This window comes from Lissotriton vulgaris, unplaced genomic scaffold (genome assembly GCF_964263255.1).
Source record: "Lissotriton vulgaris unplaced genomic scaffold, aLisVul1.2 SCAFFOLD_1245, whole genome shotgun sequence".
Classification (NCBI taxonomy): domain Eukaryota; kingdom Metazoa; phylum Chordata; class Amphibia; order Caudata; family Salamandridae; genus Lissotriton; species Lissotriton vulgaris.
This window is the reverse complement of record NW_028254202.1, coordinates 623424-642362: the sequence shown is the minus strand read 5'-3', so window position 1 is coordinate 642362 and position 18939 is coordinate 623424. Positions and strand designations below refer to the sequence as shown.

The following is an 18939-nucleotide window of genomic DNA, read 5'->3' as shown; positions in this document are numbered from 1 at the left end:
TCACGGTCCCCCCCTACTGAGGCCGCGCTCTGGTGGAGCGGAGCTGCGGCGGCAGGGGGAGACCAGCTGCGGTGGTATGAAGTGGCGGGTTTGGCGGGCGGACACGCAAACAGGCACACGGGCTCAGATCAATGCCCCCAACAGGCTCGAGAACGTTGCAGAAGAGATACACAGTAGGGCATACCTTTTGGATTCCCGATCAGGAGGGGCAGTCGGGAATGCGGTCTGGGAGTTAGAGGCCTGGATAACCAGGCTCCCAGGGGTGGGGTGGGTGGACAGGAAGCTAGGGTCTCCCGGGGCCGGGCGGTGGCGTCTGGCCACGTTCCGATCTACAGGGGGGCCTGTAGCAGGCTTGGACCAGGTGCCCAACAGTACGTCAGTAAGGGTCTCATTAAACGTCAGTAGAGGCTCTGAAGAGCATGCCTGCGGTTTGAGGACCTCGGTGAGGTTAGTCCGCACAGCCGTGACGGGGAGCTCAAGAGCCAAGGCCTTGGCCGCCCTCGTCAACAACACGCTGTAAGCAGCCCTCCCCTCCGTAGCCACGGTAGGAGGGGAGACAAATCCAGTTTCGGGCGAAGTGTCCAGACCACTGGCCTCCCATAGCTCAACTGCCCAGTCCTGATACGACTGGCACTCACGTGGCAGAGGGTCATCAGACCCCTCCCAATCCTCCTCGCCCCCCATCTCCTAATAGTCAGGTCCAAAAATGGGGCCGGATCATAGAAGAATTGCTCTTCTCTCGGAGTCTAATGCGGCGCCGGATCCGGAATGAGGGGGGGACCGGGGACGGCGTCGAGGGCGACACCTTTGGGGTCGGCGTCGAGGGCGACACCCTGGGGGTCGGCGCCGGCGGAGGGGTCGACCAGCGGCGACCCGGATTTGGACCCGGATCCAGTGGGGCCCTGCGGCATCGGGACTGGAGTCGTCGACGGCGCCGAAGCACCCGACGGCGCTGGAGCCACCGCCCCGCAAGGGCATCCAGACGGACCTATGGGGCCCAGAGGCACCTCCGAAGGGCCCGTCTGAGGGGAGCGAATCCTCATGGCCACGAGGAAGGCGCTGATCTTCTCCGCAACGCGTTCAGCCCAGGGACCAGCGGGTATGGAGCTGGGCCCGGCGCCTGTGGCTCCGGTCGAGTCGCGTTGGTGGTGTCGCGTTGGTGGTGTCGCGTTGGTGGTGTCGCGTTGGTGGTGTCGCGTTGGTGGTGTCGCCCGAACCCCCGGCCGCATCGCGCGAGCGTCGGAAGAGCAGTGTCGTCTCTTCAACTTCTTGTGCCTCTTACCGGAGGACTTGGTGCCTGATGACTGTGGCCCTGCGACCGGTCCCTCGACCTCCTCCAGGACCGTGAACAGCACGGGGCCGACTGCCGGAGTTCGAGGCGCTTACGGGACCGCTCCCGCCTAGCCTTCGACGTCAAGGTCCGGCAGTCAGGGCACGACTTGTCATCATGGTCGGCCCTAAGGCAACAGAGGCACCGACGATGGGGGTTGGTAATCGACATCAGGCGGTTACAGTCGGCACAGAGTTTAAACTCGAGCATCCGTATTGGCACCGAGAGTCGTATCGACTCGAAAAAGGATCCAAAAGAGATCGAAAAAGTTAGTCAAATATTGACTAAGAAGTACTGCTTTTTACAGATCTGCGCTGGCTGGCGCGGAAAAAAGATGTACTGACGTCAGCACGCGAGGGCGGCATCTAAGTACTCCGACGTTGTCATCCCGGCGACGCCGATGACGGACGGGGAGCCGTGGACGACACCTACCGACGCGCAGGCGTACTGCTACACAAAACTTTCCGGATCCAGTCTGACACCTGAGGATATTCTAAGGTAAGGCATCTAACACTAACCTGTTTCTTTCAGATCTTGGCACCAAAGATCCCAAATACAGCTGCAATTTCTGAGAAAGGCACTAAACCATCCAAAAAGACGATCAGGTTGAAGTAGGACTGCACATTAAATCACTTCAAAGTACTGGAAAGCAAATACAATGCTATAAGGCGTGGCTTGGTTAAGAGACAAAAACGTGCATAAAACAATGAAACCAATATCAGGTAATGATACCTGGAGAACGATTCTTTCCATTGAACATCCTTTCTTGGCACCTGCCCCCAGTGTAGAGCTTGCACTGAATGAGGTCCACAGGTTTAAAAGTTTTGTTCCACGTGTTAATAAACTGTAAGGAATACAATATTAGGAAAAGTGAAAAGACAGCAACACAGTTAAAAAAAACATTTATGATTTTAATTACTCAGTAAGGGCCAGATGTATCAAATTATTTTGCATTTGCGAATCGCAAAATTCAGCGGTTTGCGAATGCAAAATGGTGTTTCATTATGTATGAAAGGCTTTGTATTTGCGATTTACGTAATTGCAAGTTTTTGCGATTACCTTAAATTAGGAATCGCAATTTGCGAATCCCTAATGCACATGTAAGAAGCCTTTCCTGAATGGAAACTATGCATTTGGGAAAAGCTAAATATCATCAACTTAAAGCTAGTGGTTAACATGTTCGAATTTTGAAAAATGCATTTTTCTAAGTGCATTGTTGCACACACTTGCCCCTAGGACATGTGTGTTCTTTACATGTGCACAATTTAAATATTGGGGGTGCTGGGGGGTGGAGGGGGTTATTGTGCTTGGCATAATTGGGCTCATACAGAGCATCGTGAGCAGCAAACAAGTGAAGGGGTCCATATGAAACGTCAACACTACTACTGATAGTTCCCATCATAGATCAACTGATAAATAAGAACATTAAACACAAAGACTTGAGCTACTAGTATACAAATTAAAAACTGTAGGCGCATATAATGCATGTTTAGTGAACGTTCGATCTGAATGCCATTTGACATGGGGCACAAACACCACTTAACTGTGCCCCGATATTAAGATACGGTTCAACCAAAACGAAATCCAATTTGGATTACAAAGCCAAATGAAGTTACTTTATATCAGAGGATTCCCCGACAGATGCTGATGAGCACCTTCGAGACTATAAGAAGGCTCAATGAAGCTTAATGTGAGTTTAATATGAACAAATGTACATTTTCCAACGGTATATTTTTCAAGAAAATTAATAGGGGGCCTCAGCATCAACGATTGGCTAAGTGGTGATATGAACACATGAGAGGGGGGGGGGAGGGAGTGGATGACAACAAACCACATCCAGATCCAGATGAAAACGTGTGAAATGGATTGGGTCTCCTACAACTGATCAAAAGTTCAACAAAGCACAACACATACTCGATTTAATTCAGACCATTAACATTAAAAACGATTAATCAAACACCACTATGGACACTCTATAATTACTCTTCACCTCGTAAACCTTTGTATTATCCTCAATCCCACAACAAAGTCTAGCAAATACATCCCAAAGACGTCAATGAAACAGAATCTGATGAACTTTGCGAAGCAACCAAACCAAAATCTTAGGAACAAAATGACCAACAGTGATATTTAGAGGTTAGATACCTCAAAAAAGCCTCGTTCTCAGTGAGTAGGTTGCTAAAAAAAACAGGGACTCCTATCTTGCAACATATAGCTCAATTACAAACATTTACTTTCTGATAGACAATGCTTTCTTCCTTCAAATGTCAATGGCATAAATTCCAGTCCAAGATGTGAAGAAAGGTTACTATAAAGGTACTTGGACAGAGGTACAAGCATTGGCAAAGTCAATAGGTCTCCCTCATGGGAGTCTCATTGGCATTTTCAAATTCTTTTCAGTATGTTGTACAGCAGCACCTACCCCTTGGCGCTCTAGTGATTCCTTCATTTGGGTGATGTTGATTGGCGACACAGGCCACCCACAATTATGCACAATGTAGGAGGTCCCTTTGTGAGTATTTGTATGTGTGGTAGCATTTGCCTACCGATATGCTGGACCAACAGTCCTTATTTTGTCCGTATCAATAAAGATATGGGAAAACATACAGAAAAAAAGTCCCCAAGGGACACCTTCCCCTTTGTGAAGGTTTGCAAAACCATTTTTAAGAGCAGGCAGTGGTCTCACGGACCACTGCCTGCTCTTAAATGAGAAGAAATCTTTTCGTTTTTCATTTTGTAAAGCATCTCGTTTTCCTTTAACAGCATCGCTGCTGCGGCGATTTTTGCGCTGTGCGGCAATTTTTTAAAGTACCGCGATACATGACGAGCTCAGCTCGTCATCAGCACACGCCACCCCTGGGTGATGACGAGCTGAGCTCGTCATCAGCATCAAAGGGGTTAAGGAAAACGGGCTGCTTTAAAAAAAAAATAGATTGCTTTATTTAAAAGCAATCACCGACATGGTGGTCTGCTGATCTCAGCAGTCCACCATCCACGTGATTTTTGCAATTCCGAGGGGGGTCGCAAATTGCGACCTACCTCATTAATATTCATGAGGTAGGTCATTTGCGACCCCCTAGGAATTGCAAAAGGTGTACTATTCACCTTCATACATTGCATTTTGTGGTTCCCTAATTGAATAGCAAATAACTATCTTGATGAATCGGGCCCAAAATTTCCAAACAACTGCAGCACTGCTTTAATATTCCCAGGCAAAGAGTGCAAAAAGCAATGGCAAGCACGCTTCTCTTTCAGGTGCTTTAGAAAGCAGGGCTTCAAATTAATCCATGTATTTCAAAATGTTAAAGGTTTCACAAGGTTCTATGTTTTTAGCAGGGTTTGCCACCCCTATAATGCCCGATTATTGAGTAAGAGGTGTAGAGGAGTTTGTTTACTAAGACTTTTGATTATAGTACCGTTTCTTTATTAATCCGTCAACAGTACTGACAGAGTGCGAGGTAATGGGATGTGAGAGAGGGTTATGAGATGTGAGTGAGTGAAATACAAAGATTTTCTAATATTAAAATAGTCTAAAATAAGTCTATAAGACACACAGTACATGGGATGACACTACATATCCTGCAATACTAATTTAAATGTAATATGTGCTTTATAACAATTACTGCATAAAAACTACATGTTTTTAAAGACTTCAAAAACACAGTGTTTGTCTATTTTGGAGGCTAGGCAGTTGAATAAACACAGATAAGCACTGATTTCAAAAGTTTTGGAAAACACTTATGAAAAACCATTGATGCCCCACAAACAGAGAAAACAGGACAGCCTAGGCATTATCAACAATAGTTCTGTGTTTTAACATGTTTGCTGAGCTATTTGCATAGGAGCTATAGTGGGCTCCAAGACAGATGCAGTAAAGGCTTCTATGAAGGCACATTTAAGGTTAATATTCAGAAACTGCAGGTCCTGCACAATACTGTAGTAAGGGTAATTAGATATTCTGATTAGTTAGGTCTTAAAAATAAACTACAGAGCTGCCATCCAAAAGAATATGTTACTTACCTTCAATAAAGTCCTTTTCTGGTAAAAACCCGATCTTAAGAAATTTGATAGTAACTTCCTCGCCAATCGAACAGTGGTGTTGTATGGCTGCATGTTGGATTTGTACTGCCCCAGATGTGATGTTTGGGTCACTTTATCTGTGCCACCTCCACATGCTGGTGCCAGTTTCTTTCTGATCTATGTCTTCGCCGTGGGACATGGAGCACATAGAAATCAGAAAATGCCAGGGTGCAGATTCCTAGATTAGAATCTTGTTAATGGACGGTATGCGTCCATTTCACAGAACGAGATGGAAGGTGGGTCGTGCGGAATGTGCGGTTGGATAGAGTCTCTATCAGAAAAGGAGTTACTGAAGGTTAAGTAACTTATTCTTCTGAGATAGACTTCTGCAGATTCCTCACCTTGTGAATAAATACCAAAGCAGTTCTTAGGTGGTGGGTGTGTGGAATGGCGCAGAGCAAGATATCCTGCAGATTAAGCGAAATGCTCATCCCACCAGACCTGGTTATCCAGGCAATCGTGATTTGTGAACGTATGGAAGGATGACCACGTAGCAGTCTGGCAGGCTTCACCCCCGTGGCTCAGGGCAGACCACGATTCTGGGCTTGCACGCAACCAGATTCAAACACAAAAGTAAAAGTTTATGAAAAGAAGAAACTGGTGTGCACTCTGTCAATCCTCCTTGTGCAAGGCTTCAAAGACTGCCACACTGCACAGCATCCAAGAGATAGCATCCTTCAGTTGGGTAGAATGAGCGAGAAAGCCTTCAGGGGCCTACTTTTTGACTAGCCCTTAGAAGATCCTAATACATACAACAATCTATCGTGATAAGGCTCTCTTATATTCCTGCTTTCCAATTTTTCTGCACCAGAGAAGCCCATAAAACGATTATTCAAACAATGGCCTCTGGTCCGGTCAAAGTAGTGGTCTGGGTAAGCTTTACGCTTTATGCGCTCAAGCCAGCTTTCTGCACTTTTGTATCCACCCCTCACCCTATCAGCCGCACGTAGCCGTGGAGACGGATATTGCATCCCCCTGACCGTTAGCCACGGCATTATCCGCTCCGGCGGGGCGCCCGCGTGGGGAGGTGGACACGCTTGAAACACTGCGCTGGGCCTGGTTCGTCTGTGCCGTTTGTCCAATCTTCTGATGCTCTCCGCTAACACCACGCCAATTGTGCGTCATCCTGATTTCCCCCCTTTTCGGTCTTCCGGTAAGTCCAAACATGCATTGCGACTGGGCCTGCTGACATTGGCAGACTTATATTCGGGGAATACTTTTTACTCTCTTCCAGATTCTTCTGGCCCACTGGACACTCTGCAGGAAACTGCAGCTTATGTTCCCTCAGCCCCCGCCTACGATGCTTGCTCTCGATTTCATATACAATTCCCCAACCCACACAAAATAGTCACTAAATTATATGCCATCACATTGTCGTCCGATCCCATCTCTACAGATCGGGCGCACGTTGCGAGGGGTGCGGTCCTAGGCATTGACATTTCACAGGCTGACTGGTTCTATTGTTGCAATCAGACGAAGAAACTGTCACCAAATTACCAGCTTCGTCTTATACATTTCAAATATTTACAAAGGCTGTACCTCACTCCTGCCCAGCTTCACAAACTCTGACTCATTCCCAGTGACGCTTGCATGCGCTGCGCTGCCCCTGCCGCGTCTGATTTTTGGCAGGCAGTATGCACCGCCATGTCTGAAATTACCTCTGCGACGGTGCAGCCTGACCCTACCCTGTGTCTGTTCGGTTTTGTAAAGTTCTGCCCAGATGTCTCTCGCCGCTTGATTGGGGTGCTGCTAGTCCTTGCTAGGCGTAGGGTGGCTATGTGCTGGAGTCGCAAACAGGCGCCTAAGATTGATCACTGGCTGGAGGACGCTTCGAGGTGCCTGACCCTGCTGCCGGAATTTTCAGACTTGCTGCCCACGAGGTCTCACCCTGTTGATATATGGGGACGCCTAGTGACATTCCTTCACTCCCAAGCCACTTCTAGCGGTGCTGCCTCTACCGCGCTCCCCGCCGGTGATGGTCAGGGATTGCCTCCCTTCTGTTTCCCCAGCCAGCTGCACTGTCCACTATCGCTGTTGCCTCGCCTGCAACCCCTGTGTAGGGGAGGGACAAAATTAGGAAACTTTAATGTCCACACAGTATGATCTTAAATGTGTTGATTGGCAGGTGTGAGTGTCTTTTCATATACGAGCCTGAATTGGAACTTATTGTGTATATTGTTCTGACCTGATGCACACTGTAATGTGTTTGTTTTGAAATTCCTCAATAAAGGTTTTTGAAAATCAAAAAAAATAAGATAGTGGGGTGGGTGGTGGATGCTTTCTTCCGCATTGGTGGAGGGGGTTTGGGGGGAGGAGGATGAGGGTGGAGCTCAGAAGGCTGGCATGGTGATGGATTGCCCGGTGTGGAAAGGTGTAACTACCTTCGGCAGGAATGCCACTTTTGTCACTCACCTTGCAGATGTAATGGCAATGAGGAACACAGTCTTGATGATCAACAGGCATAGAGAACAGCTGTGCATCGGTTCAAAGGGAGTGCACAATAGGTAAGTGAGAACCAAGTTAAGGTTCCACTGAGGCATTACAAAAGGTGCTGGTGGGAACATGTGGATCAGCCCTTTCAAGAAACATTACTACAGATGATTTGAAAAGTGATGGCTGATCTGGAAACTGTAAAAAGGTTAACTTAACACAGCAAGATCTTGTTGGACTAAATATAGACAAAACAACAAGATGTCAGAAAACTGGGCTGAATATTACGGGGGTGGGGACAAAAGGCAACAAACTTCTAGCATCTTGCGAATACCTGGCACTGCTGCTGAGGCTAGAGGTCCTCCTGAAGGGACTGCCTTATTAGAGGGCAAATTGTTAAAGCCAGGCGTTCTGGGTCCCACACTCTTCTAGCCCAGTAAAGAGCAACAAGGACGACTTTGTCAGTCTTTCTTGATCTTTTTCAGTGCACTGGCCAATAGAGGTAGGAATGGAAAGCCATACAAGAGTCCTGAGCCCCAGTTGAACTGAAAGACATCTCCGTGGAAGTACTTCTTTGGGAACTCCAATTCACAAAAGCATTTGACACTGTTTTTGTGGTAGCGAATAGATCGAGACAGATTTTCCTCCATTGCTGGTAGATGCCTTCAGCAACCTCAGTGTGCAACTGCCATTTATGATCTTCTAGACAACAGTATCCGAGTTATTCAGTCCTCGCGCTTAAAAATCTTGCCAGATGCTGAGCAAGGAGGAAAATGTCCTTAAGCGTTGAGCCATGTGCAGAGGCATAAAGTCCCATGGCTCAGGATCCACAGGCCCTGTCCGCCCTGTTTGTTGCAATACCACATGGAGGTTGTGCTTAAGAATCTGTACGCGTTCCTCTTGATGGTTGGGAAGAATGCTTTCAGTGCCAAGCCAATCACTAGAAAACTCCAACAGGTTGATTTCGAGGTGAGTTTCAGCTGGAGATCAGAGTCTATGACCTTCCCAACCGAGGAGTGATCCATCCACCACCACTGTCAGTTCTGGGTGGAGGTGGGAGAGGGGGTGTAGTAGGGAGAAGGTGGGAGAGGGGGTGTAGTAGGGAGAAGGGTCTGTCACCGGTGCTTTTGCAATCAAGGAGCCACTACTGCAGGTCTTTCACAGTCTCCTTCAACACCTGGATACACTTTGACAGACCCTTTTGGTGCTGAACCCACTGAGACTCCAGATCACACTAAGAGCCCACATGTGGGGCCTGGTGTGGTTCACAAGCAGTATGCAGGAGGCTAAGAGGCCCAGAAGCCTCAGACACTCTCACTGAGACCCAGGACAAGGGTTTAAACGTACAAGTTACTTACCTTCGGTAACAATGTATCTGGTAGAGACGATTCTAGCCGCAGATTCCTGAACGTAGAATTAACCCCAGGCATGAGACTGGACACGGAAAACTTTCTTGCCCAGCATCTCAACGCGCTGGGGTGGGGTGGCACCACGCAACTCCGTCAGACGTCCCTGCAGGCATGACGTCAGCGAGGGCACATAAGCCCCACCCTGGCGCGCTGACGTCAGTTTGCTTCGGAGAACTTTTCCGCACCACAACGCGGAACCATCACAACAAAACTGAAGAGAGCATGGGAACAGCGTGCAAAACAACCAGAGAGACACAGAGAGAGAAACAAAAGGCAAAAAACACAACCAGATGGTGCCAAGGCGTCAACAGCAGGCCGGAGCATGAAAGAAGCAGAGCACCACCCAGAAACACAACTAGTGCAAGCCAAGGTAAAAGCACCAGGTGGTAGAAAGGCACCAAAAAGCCAGGGCAGTGAAGCCACAGCAGGAAAAGCGCAAAGTGTCACTCCGTGGAGCCACCTTGCAATGCAAGGAAAGAGTCATCCTGGAGGTACAAGCACCTGAAAGCGCCGAGAGAGAGAGAGAGAAAGAGAGAGAGAGACACCCTCTACAACCACAAGGGTTAGGGCCCCAGCTCAGAACAGAGGAGCAACAGCAATCCAACCCCAGACTACACTGCCAAGGATGGCTATACCTACTGAAAGGAGGAGGTCAAGGACAGGCAAGCCATTCGCAGACTACAATGCCACCTGAAAAGAACAGCAGGCCAAGGGCAGGTAAAAGAACCCCCAACGAGAATACCAGATGGGGATCAGTAACTAACAACAGAAGGAAAGAGCAAAATCAGGCCCTCATGCTGGAGAAAAACCAGCTGGAGGGATGCCTGACTAGAAGAACATGAACAGGACACCCACAATGACAAGTCACCCAGAGGTAGGCGACCCCAGAACCCCCAGCAGAGGGTCCTCACAGAACGGGGAGGAAGGGTGGGTCGTGAAGGAATCTGCAGCTAGAATCGTCTCTACCAGATACATCGTTACCAAAGGTAAGTAACTTGTACATATGATAGAGACTACAAGAGAAAGAAAGAAAGAAAGAAAGAAAGAAAGAAAGAAAGAAAGAAAGAAAGAAAGAAAGAAAGAAAGAAAGAAAGAAAGAAAGAAAGAAAGAAAGAAAGAAAGAAAGAAAGAAAGAAAGAAAGAAAGAAAGAAAGAAAGAAAGAAACCCGCAGCCAGACAGAGGACCAGGGTGGACAGAAGTGCAAAAAACGGTATAACACAAGCCGCAGACAGCAGGCCAGGCCAGGCTACCGACACAGCGATTCAGGAGAAGAACATACCGAGGTGTAACGTAAGCCACTCCAACCCCAACAAGAGGATCGAACGTGCGATATACCGCAACGCCACGGAGAGCAGAGGCCGAAGGACGACCACACCTCCCCAGCACACGATAGAGCTATAGAATAGCTACCACTAACCCATATAGGGCATGTCACGAACCAAGAACATAGGAGCCCTCTTAGGAAAAAAGTTTCGGCGCAGAGGCCGAACAGAAAGACCTGCGGAGGAAGCGCAGACGGCTTGTCAATCAGCCAATAAAGAATAAAAAAAGGGGCGAAGCCAACAGCACCAAAGCCCTAACAAAAGGACTTGAGGGCACATCAAACACACAACCGGAGCTACCCTCAACCAGGCCCCGGAAAAACAACGGAAGAACACCCCCAAAAACCAGACCGACTTACAGGTCAGCAGAGGAGGAGGACGAATCGCCGCAAGAAACCTCTCAATGGCAGAGTCGCAGGGGCTTGGAACAAAAGAGTGCCATCAAAGGGAAGGTCCACCAGCCGTTCCCTAACGTTCTCCGGGAACACACTATCCCGTAGCCAGGCATGTCGACGAAGGGCCACAGAAGAGGAGATTGCACGACCAAGCACCTCCGAAATGTCCAGAACGGAGCGAAGAATAAACTCCTCCAACTCCCGTCCGTCCAACACATGGTGCCGCAGGTCAATAAGGGCACCCTTGTGAGAAGCGGCAGACATAAGGGACTCCGTCGAATCCCAAAAGCAATAAGTAGCCCTAGCCAATACACAAAGATTGTTAAGGGCCCGGAAAGCCGCACTGGTGGAGGCGAAGCTGTTGCGCCCCCAAGAATCTAACAAGCGTGCCTCTCGCGACGGGGGAGACAACACAGATGTCAGGGAGGTTAAATCAGTCTGTAAAAGAGGGCCCCTAGTAGAGGGATGGAGGGAAAGACAGACAGGATCATGCGGAACAGGACCGTTACGGTGCAGAAGTTGTTGGGACACCGGGTCCCCCATGGCGGGGATGTCCCCCCCCCCCCTGCCACGGAGGGGATGGTCAATGGGGAAATGGGCAGCTGGATCGCCCATGCCCAAGATTCCCGCAGCCGTGGAAACTGCTTGAGGGAAGACAGCACCCGCCTCAGTAGTGCACCGCGGTGGTGAAAGCAGTTACTCATTGGGCAACGGCTGCAAATTAAGGCGGCCGTCACCCAGCCCAACTGGAGGAAGGAAAGGCCAAGCCCAGCAAGGGGGAGGGGAACCGAGGAATGGAAAACCTGAGGTGCCTCCGGCGAAGACTGCTGCCGCGGCAATGGTGAAGAGCCGTCCTTAAAAGACGGCGCAGGGGAAAAAGCCACAACGCGGCAACCCGTCTCAGGAGAAGATGAAACCAACAGCCGCCGAACCTCTGGCGAAGAGGAGGCGTTCGAAGACGAATCAACGACCTGGCGCCGTACAATCTGCAACCGGCATCACGTCAACATCGACCAGCGCTGAAGGAGACGCCAAAACGACCTCCGCCACAACGTGCGGCGCAGGAGACCGAAGCTGGGTCGGAGCCAGGGCGCCTGGGGAACGGCGCCGAAAAGGCGTGGACTCTACCTCCGATGAGGCAGCTGCCTGAATGGAGGGACGAGGGGGCCTGGGGACATGCCACGACCCCTAAATGCAACACTTACCAACAGGTGGGCGACACTCTTGCGGCCTGGGAGAAGGACGACGTCGGAGACGGAGGCAGCGGTTCTTAAAGCCGTCCGCGGGGGACGGACGCGGCGCTCCCGCCGGGACTTCGGTTTTATTTGCCGACACGCCTCACAGACCGTGGATCGTGGTGTTCTCCCAAACACCACATGCAGATGGCATGAGGATCCTTCGCGGACATCTGGCGTGCGCAAGAAGAGGACGACTTAAAGCCCGAAGGCATTCTCACACTGTTCCCAAGAAAAACGCTGGAAAGGGGAAAAAAGAGGCTTGAAACATGGCCAGGAACATGATTCGGATCCGCGTTGCACGCGGAAAAGAAGGAAACGGACGTCAGCACGCCCTGGGGTGGGGCTAATGTGACCTCGCTGACGACACGCCCGTGGAAGACGTCGGGGCGGAGTCGCATGGTGCTGCCCCACCCCCGGCACGCAGAGGTGCTGGGCAAGAAAGTTTTCCGGGTCCAGTCTCACGCCTGGGGATAATTCTATGTTATGGAATCTGCCGTTAGTAGTTATAAGATATATGGATCATAGCCCGAATATCCCAAACTCGTTGAGGTGGAGGGAAAGGTAAAAAAAGCACTGCATCCAAGATGGCTCCAAAGAAGGTGAGCTGTTGTCTGAAGGTGTGAAGGCGTCAGATGTGACAAATGATGGAAAAACCCAACATTCTCAAGAGTTCCATCGTTGTCTGAAGGTGGCTCTCGACTGTCTGAGGCAGGCCTGCCTTACATAGCCACCTTCGAGGTATGGAAAGACTGGAATTCCTATCCTCTGCAGATGAGCTGCAACCACTATTACCTTTGTGAGCTAAAGTGGAGCAGTGGGGAATGGAGATCTGAAAGAGCCTACCTAGAACTGCACGTTTTGTCTGTAGACTGCAGGATGTGCAAGTGGACCTCGCAACTCCATTGTCACCATCTAGTCTCACGGATCCAGGGCAGACAGATCTTGGGCCAGGATGCACATTTTGAAATTGTGCTTATGGAGGAAGTAGTTCATAGCACAAAGATCTAGGATAGGAAGAAGGCCATGTGTCCGGTGGCTTAGTGGACTAATGAGTCCACTGTAGGGGTCTGTGTTCGACCTCATGGTACAGGTTCAAATCCCAACGAGTTCACTCATAATTCTGAGGTTCATAAAAAGAGCACCATTGAGTTGGGTAATAATAAGGAAAATGCTACTTACCAGTATGCATCTGTTCTTGGCATGTAGAGCAGCAGATTACTACACTTAGCATTAGATCGCCACCTGGTGTTGGGCTCGGATGATTGCATGTTGTTGTCGTCTTGGAAGAAGTCTTTGTAGTCACGAGATAGGTGATTCCCCCCTTGGACAATAGTGCGCATGGGCATCGGCTCCATCTTTAGATTGTTTTTCGCCATGATGGGAAATGATGGAGTTAGTAGAAGTAAAGAAAATGGAAGTCCATGCGTGTGCATCTAAGTAAGATGAAAACTGGAACGGATACAGGTCCCGGGGAGGGGGAGGGCGTGTAGTAATCTGCAGCTCTACATGCCAAGAACAGATGCATACTGGTAAGTAGCATTTTCCGTTCGAGGCATATGAGCTGCAGATACTACACTTAGCATCGATTTTGCAGCAGTGTCTCCCCTAGCGGTGGTCACCTGTATCCGTTGCAGTAGTTTGAAAGAAAGTTTTAAGGACAGCTTGGCCCACTGCAGCTTGCTGTTTGGCTTGCACATCAACACAGTAGTGTTTAGTGAAAGTGTGTGTTGCAGACCATGTTGCTGCCTTGCATATGTCCTCTAGGGGGATGTTTCCTAAGAAAGCCAAAGAGGCTTCCAGTTTGCGTGTGGAGTGCGCTCTAGGAGGAACTGTTAATATACGTTTTGCTTTTTGATAGCATATTTGTATGCATTTTACTATCAACCTTGCAATTCCACCTTTAGAGGGGTGGTTGCCTTTAAGAGGTGGAGAGAAAGACACAAACAGTTGTTTTGTTTTTCGAAAAGACTTTGTTTTATCTATATAGTAGAGGAGAGCTCTTTTAAGATCTAGTGTGTGTAGAGCCCTTTCTGCTACAGTGTCTGGGTTTTGAAAAAACACAGCTAACCCTACAGATTGTTTTAAATGAAAAGGAGTAATGATTTCTGGAAGGAATTTTGGATTAGCTCTTAAAACCACTTTGTTACGATGTAATTGTAAAAACTGTTCTTTTATTGTGAAAGCTTGTATCTCACTTAGTCTTCTAACAGAGGTAATAGCAATTAGGAAAGCTGTTTTCCACGTGAGGAATTGCAGTTCACATTTATGTAAAGGCTCAAAAGGGGGTCCCATGAGTCTTGTAAGAACAACGTTTAGGTTCCCCACTGAAGAAGGTGGCAACCTAGGTGGGATGATTCTTCTTAATCCTTCCATAAATGCTTTAATTGTAGGAACTCTGAAAAGAGACAGATGTTGTCTGTTTTGTAAATATGCAGCAATTGCGGCAAGGTGCAGGCATATGGATGAATATGCCAAGTTACACCTTTGTAAATGTAAAAGGTAACAAATGATATTCTGTATGGAAGCATCCAGGGGATCAATTTGGTTATTGTTGCAATAAATGGCAAATCTCTTCCATTTAGCAGCATACCAAGCTCTGATAGTAGGTCTCCTGGCCTCTTTAATGATATTCATACAGTCTGGTGGTAGGTTAAGATACGTTCAACAAACAATTAGGGAGGGTCTAAGGGCAGGTTTACCGACCGACCAGATATAAGCCCCGGACTCAATGCACAACAACAAAATAATATCTGGGGGTCAGAGAGCAAGTCAGTAAGTCAAGCAAGAAGGACCACTAAACCAAAAGCATGCAAAACAGTATCAGTGAGAAATAATAGTTAGTGAACGGCCAAGTCAAGGCTCAAGAGTATATGGAGAAAAATATTGTTCCCATCAGAAGCCACACTGTACCGGCCTTGTTGTCATCATTTGGGTTCTCCTTACCCAGGAGACACGACGGCCGGTAAGTAGTTACCGTGACCGAGATGTGATGTGAGGGCAGACCAGAAGGGTATGATAGTGGCTAATGAAAAAAAGCAGTGTCTGGTGATTGGAGTGAAAAAGTGAAGGGTAATGATAAAATTAGGTGAGTTGGGTGGAAAAAGAGTTTTATTGATATCCCCCAATCCCTAAGATTAAAAGGCAGGTGTGGGTGCAGGTTTTAAATAATAACCGCACTTATTGGTGGTCGACATGTTTCTGCATTCACAAGAAAGGAGTTTCTAATGCATTCTTCAGGACCTTGGAAATACACTACTGCTTTGTTAATAAAAATGAGATAAATAATGAAAAAATATCACCTGGAAATCCAGGCGTACTAATGGTATTAGTGGTAGTGGCGGAAAAGCGTACGCAAATCTGTCAGACCAGTTCATCCATATCGAATTGCCCTTGGACAGCGGGTGTGGAACCTGGCGGCGAAGGTTGGGCATTTTGCGTTTTTGTGTGTGGCGAACAGAAATATGTCTCGATGACCTTATTTGTGGAAGAATGGTTGAAGAACTTGCGGATGTAGTTCCCATTTGTGAATTTGTTGTGTCTGCCGACTCAACAGATCTGCGATCTGATTATGAACTCCTGGAAGGTGCTCTGCCAACAGATATATGTTTTGTTGAATGGCCCATCTCCAAATGTTCTGTGCGAGCTGGGACAGTTGTAGAGAGTGTCCCCCCCACCCTGTTTTTGTACATAATACATGGCTGTCATGTTGTCCGTCCGGATTAAGACAGCTTTGTTTTGTACTTGGAATGTTTTGAGTGCTAAGAATAATGCTAGCAACTCTAGATGGTTAATATGGAACAATTTTAGATGACTGTTCCATTGTCCTTGAGTTGTATGATGTACGAGATGGGCTCCCTATACTGTGAGAGATGAGTCTGCTGTGAGCACTAGTTGTGGAACAGGTTCGAGGAACGGCCGCCTCTTTGTCAAGTTTTTGGTGTTCCATCACTGCAGAGAGCGATGTGTGCGGCTGTCTACCAACACCAGGTCTGTTAGTTGACCTTGAGCCTGGTTCCCCTGTTATGCTAGACATTCCTGTAACAGACGCATTTGCAGTCTTGCATATGGTACTATGAAGATGCAAGATGCCATCATACCTATTAGCCTCATGAACACTCTGGCTTGCAGAGATTGTTGGTGTTGAAAGGCTGTGACTAAGGCTTGAATGCTCTGTATCCTTGCTGGACTGGGATACGCTAGAGCTGTAGACGTGTTTATTGTAGCCCCTAGATACTGATGTATATGAGCGGGTTGCAGGTGTGACTTGGTGTAGTTGATTGTGAACCCTAAGTTGTGCAATGTTTGAATTATCTGATGTTTGCGTTGGACACACTGACTGAATGACATGGCTTTTATGAGCCAATCGTCTAGATAAGGGAAGACATGTATTTGTTGTCTCCTGAGATGTGCTGCTACTACTGCTAGGCACTTTGTGAATACTCCTGGTGCCGTTGTCAATCAGAATGGAAGGACCTTGAACTGATAATGTTGTCCATCCAGCACAAACCTCAGATACTTTCTGTGAGCAGGATGTATAGGAATGTGGAAGTAGGCGTCCTTTTGGTCTAGTGTTGTAAGGAAATCTTCTTGTTGCAACAGTGGGAGCACTTGTTGTAAAGTGATCATATGAAAAGTATCTGATTGTATGTAATGATTGAGGGGCCTGAAGTCGAGAATTGGTCTTAGTGTCCCGTCCTTTTTAGGAATTAGAAAGTACAGTGAGTAAACCCTTGTTCCTGGTTCTTGTAAAGGAACTATTTGTATAGCGTCCTTTTGTATAAGTGACAGAACTTCTTGTTTGAGCAGAGTAAGGTGTTCTGTAGACATTGGACGCTGCCTAGGTGGTACGTGTGGAGGGGTCGTTGTAAGTTCTAGGCAGTAGCCATACTGGATAATCTCTCTTACCCACTTGTCTGTTGTGATGGAGTTCCAGACAGGCAGGAATTGTGTTAATCTGCCCCCCACAGGAGTGGAATGTTGTTGGGGGAGCAGAGGGAAGTCACCGTTTCGTGGTGGAAGAGGTTCGATTATTGTTGTTACCCCGACCTCTTCCCTTGTTGTTTTTCTCTCTATATCCTCCTCTAAAATATCCCTTGTTAGAGGATGTTTGTGTGTTAGATTTGAAGGATGTAGTATTGTCTGCACCAGTTTGTTTGGAGCCTCCTCTGTAGAAGGAGCGACTAAAGGAACTTTCAGCTTGTGTGGACTCTGTAAAGCTCCCATAGATTTGGCAGTGTCAGTATCCTTCTTCATCTTTCCAAGTGCTGTGTCTACTTCTGGTCCAAACAATTGGTTTTGATTAAATGGTTGGTTTAAATTGGTATTTTGCACTTCCTGTTTAAACCCTGAAATGCGTAACCACGCATGTCTCCTAAATACAACACTTGTATTTACAGCTCTAGATGCAGTGTCTGCTACATCTAGTGCATACTAGATTGAGGCATTAGAAATTAGCTTGCCTTCTTGTATAAGGTCGTTTTCCTGTGCTTTATATTGGCCAGGTAGATCTTGTAGTAGTTTCTCTAACTGATCATAATGAGCCCTATCATATCGTGAAAGGAGGGCTTGTGTGTTAGCTATACGCCGTATGTTGGTAGCTTGCACAGCTATTCTTTTGCCTGAAGCATCTATTACCTTGAATTCTTTGTCAGGTGAGGGTGCCTCACCTGAAGTTTGTGAGTTTGCCCGTTTCCTAGCAGTTGACACAACTAGTGAGTCTAATGCAGGGGTCTTCAAACTGTGGGGCGCGACCCCCAGGGGGGCCGTGGAGCGATGCAAAGGGGGTCGCGCCTTCACAGTGACACTTCTGCCCTGGCCTCCAGGGCTTCAGCCCCCCTCCTCCCCCATCCTGTGTCTCAGCCCGGGCTGCTGCAGTGCAGCTCGCGCTCCTGGGGCCTTGGCTGGGCAGTGTCTGGAGTCTTATCTCCATCCCGAGTTTTTCACAGGTCTTTAAAGACCATTAGCATATTTACATGCCTTTGTTAACTGATTACCAAAGGTTAGTTTTTTTATGGTTCCAGGGCCCAGGGGGTAATGGAACCATAAAAAAACCAAGCTTTGGTAATCAGTTAACAAAGGCATGTAAATTTCTAATGGTCTTTAAAGACCTGCTGAAGCATTTGAAGAGCAGCGCCTTTCTTTTTTTTAAACACAGAACAGCAACCTTACAAGCAGTGATGGGTGGGGAAGGCATAGCGAGGCGCCGAAGCTAAACACGCTCACATTAAACTATGCTTTAGGGGAGATGGAGTTAAATTGACCAGCAGGAAGTGGTGGTGAGGGGATGGCTAGGAGCAGACAAAGAAATGCGATTTCAGGGGATAGTTTTTTAAAGAAGAAATGACTGCATGTATTTCTGCATTCTAAACGAAGATCGAGTTTGGGGTGAAACAAAAGTGCACATGATCTATGAGTGGAAACTCAGGAAGTGATATCACAGTCTGTTTATGTACCACTAATGCTTGTTGATTGAATCCTGCATTGGATTTATCCACAGCCTGCATGTGTTGGGGCGAAGTGTTAATAAATGAGTGGCACACATTGACTCCAGCTGTGCGGCGACCGCTGTTATCTGAGAGCTGAAAAGTGCCTCACCTGCATTGGGAATTAAGTTATATCATGATCGCTTTTAAGACGGCAGACACTCATTAAATGTGATCCCCCTGGTCCCCAACTCTGCCTATTCCTAACATTTGTATTTTTACACTTACTGCTGTAGTGTGAGAATGCATTTA

At 47.8% G+C, this 18939-nt stretch overlaps 1 protein-coding gene across 1 annotated transcript in view; it reads right to left on the bottom strand.

Annotated features, from left to right (window-relative positions):
• The window catches only part of LOC147659644 (phosphatidylinositol 4-phosphate 3-kinase C2 domain-containing subunit alpha-like), a gene marked incomplete at its 3' end in the record, with an annotated part of 452383 nt that overhangs the window by 58816 nt on the left and 374628 nt on the right, over positions 1–18939 (bottom strand). Inside the window, exon 14 of the mRNA XM_086951581.1 lies at positions 2063–2174. Within this exon, the coding sequence (XP_086807707.1) occupies positions 2063–2174 (112 nt within the window). The remainder of the gene's footprint in view (positions 1–2062; positions 2175–18939) is intronic.